General features: G+C 36.6%; 1 protein-coding gene across 2 annotated transcripts; it reads right to left on the bottom strand.

The window, feature by feature from the left end:
- Window positions 1-5916: 5916 nt before the first annotated feature.
- Window positions 5917-11121, bottom strand: LOC18007923 (zinc finger CCCH domain-containing protein 14). 2 transcript variants are annotated; one of them, XM_006391373.2, is made up of 4 exons: window positions 11091-11121; window positions 10049-10793; window positions 9590-9923; window positions 6326-6337 (listed from the first exon to the last, which is right to left on the bottom strand). In XM_006391373.2, exons 2-3 carry the CDS (start codon window positions 10766-10768, stop codon window positions 9618-9620), a joined length of 1026 nt encoding a protein of 341 aa, XP_006391435.1. In that variant the 5' UTR covers window positions 10769-10793; window positions 11091-11121; the 3' UTR covers window positions 6326-6337; window positions 9590-9617. The 2 variants fall into 2 exon arrangements, with proteins under 2 accessions (XP_024009317.1, XP_006391435.1); XM_024153549.1 differs by having other exon boundaries at window positions 5917-9923.

Here is an 11121-nt window from a genome sequence, read left to right on the forward strand (position 1 = left end):
TTTTATTTATGGAGTAATGTTTTATTTACATCTCATTTTTGCATGTTATTGAATTATAATTCTTGTTTAATGATGATATGCAAGACAATATGGATATCATTGTGGATATTGGATCGAGCCACACCATTCTAAAAGACAAGAATTACTTCATAAATTTAGTAATCAAAACCGCAAACATTAGCACTATAGCGGGTAGTTCGAGCCTAATAGAGGGCCATGGCCAAGCTAATGTGTTGTTATCAAATGGCACATATCTAGACATCTCTGATGCCTTATACTCACCCAGTTGTAAGAGAAACCTATTGAGTTTCAAAGACATAAGATTGAATGGTTTCCATATCGAAACTCAGGATGAAGGGAACAAAGAGTTTTTAATTATCACTAAAATGATAAATGGCCATAAACAAGTTTTTGAAACTATACCCGCCGTATCTACTGGCATTTACCATGCTAAAGTCAGTATGATTGAGGCTAATGCTGCTATCAAAGCACAGTTTTTAGATTACACTATTTGGCATGATCGCCTGGGTCATCCCGGTGCGAACATGATGCGTAAATTAGTCCAGAATTCTAAAGGGCACAGCCTTAAACCAAATGGTATTTTCCCTCAGCACCTCAAGTGCACAGCTTGCTCACAAGGGAAACTGATTACCCGACCTTCACCAGTCAAAGTGTCTAAAGAGACCTTGAACTTTCTGGAAAGAATCCAAGGAGACATATGTGGACCAATTCACCCACCTTGTGGGACATTCAGATATTTCATGGTCCTCATTGACGCATCGACCCGCTGGTCGCATGTCTGTCTGCTCTCTTCTAGGAACCAGGCTTTTGCTAGATTATTGGCCCAAATCATCAGATTACGAGCCCATTTTCCAGACTTCCCATTAAAGACTATACGTCTTGATAATGCTGGTGAATTCACTTCCCAAGCGTTTAATGAATATTGTATGTCCATGGGGGTAAGTGTTGAACATCCCGTTCCACATGTCCATACACAAAATGGATTAGCTGAATCCTTCATTAAACGAATTCAATGGGTTGCTAGACCATTACTCATGAGGTCACAACTCCCGGTCTCAGCTTGGGGACACGCAGTCTTACATGCCGCTGAACTAATACGTATACGACCATCTAGTGAGCACAAATATTCACCATCCCAATTGCTAACGGGTCATGAGCCAGACGTCTCCCATATTAAAACATTTGGGTGTTCAGTCTATGTACCCATTGCACCACCACAGAGGACTAAAATGGGACCTCAAAGGAGGATGGGAATATATGTTGGTTTTGATTCTCCCACCATCATAAAATATCTCGAGCCAACTACAGGAGATCTGTTTAAAGCCAGATATGCAGATTGCCGATTTGATGAATCGGTATATCCTAGATTAGGTGGTGAGACAGACAAGCTGGTAAAAGAACTTTCATGGAATCAAACATCCACACAATGGCAAGATCCTCGGACTCTAGAATGTGATTCAGAGGTCCAAAGAATTATACATTTACAAAAGCTAGCTAATCAATTGCCAGATTCCTTTGCTGACCCGAACAAAGTTACCAAATCGTACATACCAGCTTGTAATGCACCAGTACGAATAGATGTCCCCTCAGGGAAAAGTCAAGTTGCTACAGAGTCTGACGCACGTAAGAAACGTGGCAGACCACCAGGTTCCAAAGATAAGAATCCCTGGAAATCAAAGAAAGGTGCAATGATTGAAACCGGGATTCAAGAGAACACGGATACAGCCTCAGCTGATACTTACCCTATCGAACCATCTCAAGAGGTTTGGGACGCCAAAACTCAAGGTTCTGAAGGGATTGATAATAATGAGATCTCAATCAATTATATCATATTCGGTTCTCTATGGAACAGAAAAGATGTCGACATCAATGAAACTTTTGCATACAAGGTAGCACTTGAGATTGCGCACACGCAAGAGGATCTAGAACCCACGTCTATAATTGAGTGCACTCGTAGATCAGATTGGCTGAAATGGAAAGAAGCCATAAACATGGAGTTGAATAGTTTAAAGAAACGGAATGTGTTTGGTCCGATCTTAAGGACACCATTCGATGTTAAACCAGTGGGAAACAAATGGGTCTTTGTGCGTAAAAGAAACGAACTCGGCGAAGTCGTTAGATACAAGGCACGCCTTGTAGCACAAGGATTCTCATAGAGACCCGGAATCGATTATGAGGAGACTTATTCTCCAGTGGTGGATGCAACTACATTTCGATTCCTCATAAGTCTGGCCATAAGAGAAAACTTAGATTTGCGGTTAATGGATGTTGTAACCGCATATCTTTATGGACCACTGGACAGTGAAATCTATATGAGATTACCAGATGGTATTGAGCTCAAAGATAAGCATGCATCTCGTGATAAACACTGCATTAGGCTGAACAAATCCTTATATGGACTGAAACAAAGCGGACGTATGTGGTATAACCGGTTAAGCGAATATCTCATCAGAGAAGGCTACGAAAACGATCCGATCAGTCCATACATCTTCATCAGAAAATATCAAAACAAAGGATTTGTAATCATAGCAGTATACGTGGATGACTTGAACATCCTCGGAACATCTGGTGAAATCGCCCAAACAGTTGAATGCTTAAAAGCAGAGTTTGAAATGAAAGACCTAGGCAAAAATAAATTCTGTTTGGGATTACAACTTGAGTACGTCAATGACGGAATCCTTGTGCATCAATTGGCATACACTGAAAAGGTACTCAAGAGATTCAATATGGAGCAGGCCCACCCATTGACCAGCCCAATGGTTGTGAGAAGCCTTGGATTGGATAGTGATCCATTCGGTCCAAAGAAGGACGATGAAGAAATCCTCGGTCCTGAAATTCCATACCTCAGTGCCATAGGAGCATTAATGTACTTGGCTAGTCACACTAGACCAGACATCTGCTTTGCCGTGAGCCTCTTAGCTCGCTTTAGTTCGTGTCCAACTCAAAGGCACTGGAACGGTATTAAGCACATCCTTAGATACCTTCAAGGTACTAAGGACTTGGGATTATTTTATTCTAACCATAACAAGGATGGTCTAGTTGGTTTTGCTGATGCAGGATATTTGTCAGATCCGCACTGTGCCCGGTCTCAAACCGGTTATGTTTTCACGCATGGAGGAACAGCCATATCTTGGAGATCCATGAAGCAGACTATTGCCGCTACCTCATCCAACCATGCGGAAATCTTGGCCATCCACGAAGCTAGTAGAGAGTGTGTTTGGTTGCGGTCCATGACTCAGCATATCCGATCAGATTGTGGTATGGACGAAGATAAGGAGCCTACGGTGATGTATGAAGACAATGCAGCTTGTATCGCTCAACTCAAGGACGGCTACATCAAAGGTGACTGGACGAAGCATATTCTGCCCAAATTCTTCTTCACTCATGAGCTGCAGAAGGATGGTCAGGTCAAAGTTCAGCAAGTCCGATCAAGCGAAAATTCAGCCGATCTATTCACTAAATCATTACCGACTTCTACACTCCGGAAGCTCATTCATCAGATAGGAATGCGTAGACTTAGAGATCTACAGTGATGCCTAAACCAGGGGGAGTAATGCGTGTTGTACTCTTTTTCCTTCACCATGGTTTTCCCACTGGGTTTTCCTGGTAAGGTTTTAATGAGGCAACGTTCCCCAGCGCATTATAGAGATCCCGGTTTTGTGACAGGCACGGTTACCTTGTCCAAGGGGGAGTGTTATAAACAAATGGACTTCTAGTAACCGGCCCATTAACCATCAGGTTAACGTCTCATGGCCCATTAGGGTTTCTGATACATTAGTTATGTAATATATATATACACTGCTTATGGAAATAATAAGATCAGAGTTTTTTTCTTAATATAAATCTATTATATTAAAACAGAAGCACATTTAGTACTTGCTTCCAAACACTCCTAATTTTTTTTAAGTGTTTAAAAATAATTTTAATAATTATTTATATTTAATTTCGAAAATTAGTTATGAATTTAAATATTTTTTGAGTTCCTTAAATATAGGTAATTTAGATTTGATTTGATTTGATTAAAAATATTAAATCAGATATTAATTTAGATTTGATTTAAAGATTCTAATTTAAATAATTTTTATACTATTAAACATTTTTATCAAAAATATCTAGAATTTTTGAAAAAAAACTAATTCATATATGAAAAATAATGGTCATATTTGAAATATAAAATATTTATAATAATGTAAATGATATGATATTTATGTTGCTTATATACTATATTTACGATTATGATTTATTTACAAATTAATAATAAAATAATAGGTCAAATTCAAATGTATAATTTAAATATTAAAAATATATTTTTAAAAATTTATAGAACTAAAAATATATATAAAAACCGGGTTAAAAATATTTTGGTAACTAAAATCACTAATTTTGAATTATACATGTATATCGAAAATATATTTTTCATACAAAATAAAAACATAAAAAATTAAAAATTATTGCATACAATATAATGTGGTTTGAAAAACCAGTTGTAAACTCCCTTCGTTGATTAAATTTTAGAAAACTATAATGCTAAATAATACTATTAATACATCTCAAACTTTTAACAAATATTTATATTATACGGTAATATGAACGAAAAAGTTAGAATTATGTTTTATAATAGTTCATTTTGAATTAATATTAGCGAACGGATTAAAATTATATTTTTATAATCATAATTAATTTTAATACTATAAAAATATATCTAAACACAAAAATCAATATTTTCACTTATTAAAAAATATATTTATAAAAATAATTATATTTAAACTCAAAAACACAAATTATATTACAAAATTCGTTAAACAATAAAAAATATTCCTGTGCGGATGCACGGGGTTAGAATCTAGTGTCTACTTAAATCAGTCTACTGTTATTAGAAATATCTTAAGTACTAAAGGGGAGGGGGTGTACTCAATTTAGCATTTAGAATGATTTATATTAAAATTACGTACAAATCCTATGTTATTTAAATATGAATTTTAAAAAATCTTTTAAAATCAACTGTTATTGAACTATTGATTTGTAAATGAATATTCAAATCTACTGTTATTGAAAATATTTTAAGTGGTGAATTTTAAGGAAATTTTAGTGATTTATATGTTTTGGTAGAGTTTCTTAGTTAAAAAAAAAAAAATCCAAATCTCATGTTTTAGGTGAGATTTGATAGAATTTCATAAGAAACTCCACCAAAACATATTCAAATCAATAAAAAATCTTTAAAATCTATAACTTAAAATATTTTTAATAAAATATTTTTAATAACACTAGATTTGAAAATTATTTACAAATCATTAGTTCAATAACAGTAGATTTTAAAAAACTTTTAAAAATTTTTGTTTGAATAAAATAAGATTTCTAATTTTAATATAAATAATTCCAAATGTTTGATTGAATAAACCCCTATATCTTCAAGAAAATAGTATTGCAACCATTTTCAAGTGAGTAACCTTTTGGAAAGACAGATATCTACTAGTTTCGTTTTCTCCTTCAAGATTATCTCAGTTCAGAACTCCCTCCGTTTCATATTAAACAAAAGCAAAATTGTTTCATTTCAAATATATAAATCTTTAAGGCAAAACATATTAGTTGTCTTCCTTAATTGTCCTTATAAATGATTAATTACTTGATTATTCTTATATCATTGATTTTTTTTTTTTTGGGGGGGGGAGGTTCGAACTATCATTGCTATATATATATATATTTTTTTTTTTTTTAGAACAGCCGAACTATCATTGGTATAAGATAAGAATTATGCTTGGTATTTTTTTCAAGTTTTCTAAATTTGTGCGCTCTATTATGTCTAAAGACTCTAAACATCACGTAAAGTAAAACAAGATGATTTTACCCCAAAAAAAAAAAAAAAAAAAAAGTAAAACAAGATGACGTATTCGGAAAAATGCATTCCAATATTACCGATCAGAGTCCATGCGGCTTTTACAAATCAAACACATATAGAGCCATATGTATTTTCTGTTTCCTTACACTAGTTATACTTGAGACCATCGTTTATAAACATCGCAATGTTCCAAGATGTTCTTCTCTGGGCATCCGCTGCTCTCGCCAGCCACCATAAAACTCGTGGGAGAGTGTAACACAAGGCTGAAGACTGCGCGGACTCGGGACTATCTCCGAGAGTCAAGAAGATCCAGCTAATCAAGAAGATCACAGGCCTTCCTCAACATATCTCCCCGTGAGAGACGCTTCTCAGAGTCCATGTTGACAATCTGGTTCCGCGATTTTCAGCAACGTATATCACTAACATCCTCCTTTGTTTCTTATCAATTTCTAACAATCTTTTTTTAGTTGTTTCTGAGATCTGAAACGTGAAAACAATCATAGAGAATAAAATTGAATAAATGCTAAACCTTAACACATGACTAGGTGCAGAGCCTATGTGTGCACACACTCGATATGTCAATCAATCCTCTGATCTTGAAAGCTTATAGATAATTGGCATATTTATAATAACAAAGCACAATAAACTCTAAACTCAAATTTATTATGGGTTTCCAATCCTTGAATAAGTGCCTTAATACGCAAATTGATATACATGTTCAAACTTGTACAGATCGACCGGAAATCTCATGTCTGGCAATTGCAAAACATTCAGATGCGCTTAGCCCTAAGACACAACATTCTCTTGACCCCTTGCCAGAACAATTTAACACATAAAAATATCATCGTACAAATTTAATGCATGCTTAACGTAAGATCAAAAGTAAACTTACCTGATAGGCGACAATGCAGACCCAGAGGTAACATGTGGATACGAAAAATCATGTCTTTAAAGGTAAATGCCTCCTGCTATGTTCGCGAAAGCATGTGAATATTTCAGAGATAAACACTCAGTGCCTGAAATGCATGACTCCGTTTGCATCCAGGCTTGGAGTGTAGCTACGAAGTACTCACATGCTTTCACAAACAAGCCAGGAGTGATTAAAACATATCTTCTCCATCCAGAAATCTCATCATGCAAAATACTTTCTCTTGAGTTCTTTAATGTTGTCGCAGACTTGTGGTATTTGCATCTTAAAAACCAACAACAAATGACAAATCCCAGAACTCGCAAACAAACATTTTCACCAATAAAAATGATTCTGATTTCAGAAACATAAAAGCTGGGTAACAGAAATTCATATTAATGGGAAAAGGACGAGCAAACAATGGCATTATTATTTAGTAAAAGAAAGAAGCACTAATGAGCAATTGAGCATTAACTTTCCATATAGTTCACTACTTAAAACTGGAAAACAGGTAAATCCTAAAGAGGCCAATACTATTAAATCTACAACAAAGCAATAGTTTGTAGAAGAGCTTGATAACTAGAAGAGGAAATCTAACTCTAAAGTTTACGGCATTCTCTAATACTATAATAGGAAAACTATGATTCAATTCTGAGTAATAGAGCATGCATCTACACATGAAGCTCTCTTGTACAACTCTTGTGTGACTCAATCTTTAGAAAGAGCACATCTTCGAGATGTAAGGATGCAGCTCACAACCGATATAATAAATTACAACCAGCCCAAGATAGCATAAAGTAAATGATTTACCATTATTGAAGATTCATAGTGTACGTAGCCCAAAGATGTTCGACAAACTTCATTAATCTTGTCAGTTGAACACTGCTTTCAAAAACAATACTGTTTGTAATGCACGGGCTTAGCCACAACATATCTTGCAAATCCTAAAAAGAACTCATCACGTAAAATTATCATCCAGACACTATTACGGAATTCTCAATGTGATTTCACCGGGTAAGATCAAAGGCAAGCTAACTGAGAGAGTACAGGATACAGAGCAGTCTCAGAGGTACCATGTCAAAAATAAGAAAATCACAAGTGTTTCAGTAAAAAAAAAGTCCTCCTGATGTGTTCTCAAAAGCTTGTGAATTCTCTAAAGCTAGCCATAAGTATAGAACATACTCATCTCACCAACAGTTTAGGGATCTAAGAAGTAATAATAATCCAAGGCTCAAGTATACACACTTACACAGACAACAAGGATCAAATGGAAGCATTTACGTCCGATGTAAACTGGACAATAACACAAAGCTTCACTTATCAGGGTTAGGCCAAACCAAGCCAGCAAAGACCGTTAAGATTTACTACGAACGCTAGCTTCTGTGTGAGGTTGCTTCTAAGTTTTATAACGCATTAGTTTGTTCATTTCATATCCAATGTGGAGTTCTTATCACATCCACATTACGTTATGAGAACCATAGAGGTTGCACTGAGGCAGGAGATTCTATGTTAGAGATAGAACTACGTTTAAGCAATAATTATCATTTAGAGCAGGTGTTAATGATCATTAAATTTCCAGTAAACTCACTACTTAAAGAAGGAAAGAATTTTTCTTTTGAGATCAGATATTAAGTCCAAGACAAAGCTATAACTCGTGAAAGCCGCACATTTCGTAGAAGAACATGCAAACGAAAAGTGAATACTATAATAGGAAAACGAATCTAACTCTACGTAGTGGAGCATCCACTAGCAAAACCTTCCAAGTTCCAAATGTGAAATTAAGTTCAGGAGACCATAAAGATGATAACATCGTGGGTACAGTCAAAATGAAACACGGTAAGTTCAGGAGACCATAATTCCGATGCATATAGGTAAAAAGAGTTACTCATGTAGGGTAAACATAGTTGTTAGAATCCTGCACTAAAGCAAGAGCAACAAAATGCACACAAGATTCTTCTTTTTGGTTTTACCTTTTACTTGAATCTACAGGGAAATTCTCAGCAAAGACTCTCCTAATCTGAGGCAGTGGTGATATGCAATCCGTACCATAGAAAAAACGTTTTCTAAACTAAAAGATGGTCAAACTGTCATTTAATTTACTCTCATTGAACAAGGTTGTTAAGGCATGACATTTACTTTCTCGTATCCAAATAGTATACTGATTTCAAAAACAGGCGATATCTTGGTAATGTTACCAGTTAATACTACTTTAGTAACCAAATTCAACTAACAGAGAAAAGCTACTCTAAATGAAAGGCAAACAAGGCTGACAACTCGATCTTGTTAGTCTTGACGATTCATAACACATGCACATTCTATGAGTTAGAATATGTTTGTCATACAGTAGGAAGTAACTAGTGGCAACTTCTATTCACAAACTCGTCAAGAAATAGTTTTCTGCAGAGAAACCACAATTAAACTCAAAACTACAACTCATACTACCAAAAAGCCAAGAAATTTAATAAGTGATTGAAATAAAGTTGCAAAGATTTGAATAAAGTAAAAAGCTTTCACATTTTGTTGAATCTAAAAATCCATTTTCAGGTTCTCTCCTGCTTTATCCAAAAGATATATAAACAACATATCCGAAGAATTAACATCTCAAGAGTATAGAAAGAAACGAGAAGCAAACATTTTTCTTCATTCTCCTTTCATATCCAACCCTAATTATATTCCTATAATCGTATCAACCATTATTTAACATCGTTTCCATCCTTATTCCTATTGCAAATACGTTTCTTCATTCAATTACCCAGAAAAAAAAGAAAAAAAATTGACGATATTTATAAGGTATCAGATCTGTACAAACCGCTAATTATTATTACCCTTTTGGGACCTTTTGTTCTTCGCAGATCAGCGAGTGAGAAGAAGCATCCTCTCTTGATCGGTGAGTGAGTGACGGAAATGGCAACGGTGGCCGTAAGGACACGTGGCTCCGGTGACGATCATCCTGCAGACCTCGGTTTTGTAGCGTGGATGCCTTATCACCGGACGGAGCTCGTCGATCCCGTGAGCGAATTGACAGTTATCGCCGTAAGGACAAGCTCCGGTCTCTTGCCATTTGTTGCATAGCTCCGTCTTCATCATCCCTTGACGATAAACCTCAAGCTCCAATGCATCTCTCTCTCCTTTTGTTGGTACACACACTTTCTGCGATACCTTCACATAGAGATTTAAGAGGCTTTTTATAAATAAAACCAAAAAGTCGAAATTGGCTGAAATTGCAATTATAGGGAAGTTCGATGCTGAAAGTGAAAAAATATAATAATAATACTAATAAATACCGATTCGGAGCCGAGTTGACTCGTGAAGCTGAACTGACTCGCTTGACGATCCGAACCGCCACATCCTCCATGGCTTCCCTGGTTAATCATCTTGAGATATCCCGGCGAGCGGACGGAGATGCTCTTAGGCAACGAGTTTCTCTCCGGATTGGTCTTCCTCACGGGACGATGATGCTTATTATCCCCAGCCTGGCTACCGAAATCGGAGATCTGACGACGGTTTAGGTTACGGTTATGGTTATTTCCGACCGGCGGAGAGACGGAGGAGGAAGATGAAGTAGAGATGTGAATAAGCTTGAGGAGATCGACGTTTTCCTGGCGGAGACCGTCGTTTTCGCGGCGGAGCGACTCGAGTTCCGTCATGAGGGACTGAAGACGGGAGAGGCAAAGATCGTAATGCTCGTTGAGCTCGTCGTACTCGAGGATGAGCCGCGCTTGGCGGAGACGGTGCTCCGTGGTGGTGTCGACGCGAGGTGGAGGAGATGAGGAGGACGGAGGTGACGGAGAGAGGGATAAAGAGCTCGGGAACTGAGATTCCGGCGAGAAAATCGAGTTGTAAAGCGACGCGAAGCTTGCGGCGAATTCTTCCTGGTGTTGTTTGTTGTTGTTGTTGTTGTTGTTGTTGTTGCTATTGTCAGATTGCGGTGATAACGGAGGCGGCGGCGAGTTTAGCGCCGTCACGCATGCCAGATCCGTTACTGTAGACGCGACTTTCTCCATTTTTGCGATCTCGGAAAAATGCTTCCTGGAGAAGATTTGTTTCAGAAATTTGATAAATCAAATCCAGAAGAGAGAACGAACCGAAGCAAATTTCTGATCAAACTATGAAATTAAAGCGTTCGAAACTCGATTGAAACACATATATGCCGATAGATCCACAAAATCTTCAGAGAAATCAAACTAAGAAGCTAAAGAATGGATAATCTCGATGAAATCTCGTATAATTACGCTTTGGTTTGATCGGAGAAGACAAATGAAGTAAATAACAAAACAGAACGAGAAAAAAACTAGAGAGAAGGAGAAAAAGTGAGAGAGAGAGTACCTGAATATCGCTGAAGTTTTGAGGAGCGAAG

The sequence above is a fragment of the Eutrema salsugineum genome, unplaced genomic scaffold (assembly GCF_000478725.1).
Source record: "Eutrema salsugineum unplaced genomic scaffold, Eutsalg1_0 scaffold_9, whole genome shotgun sequence".
NCBI lineage: Eukaryota > Viridiplantae > Streptophyta > Magnoliopsida > Brassicales > Brassicaceae > Eutrema > Eutrema salsugineum.

Excerpts from the sequence above, each read along its gene's own strand:
- LOC18007923 (XM_024153549.1), bottom strand. The coding sequence starts at position 10,768 with ATGGAGAAAGTCGCGTCTACAGTAACGGATCTGGCATGCGTGACGGCG. Across the intron at positions 9,924-10,048 it reads GTCAACTCGGCTCCGAATCG|GTATCGCAGAAAGTGTGTGT; the intron begins GTATTTATTAGT and ends CTCTATGTGAAG.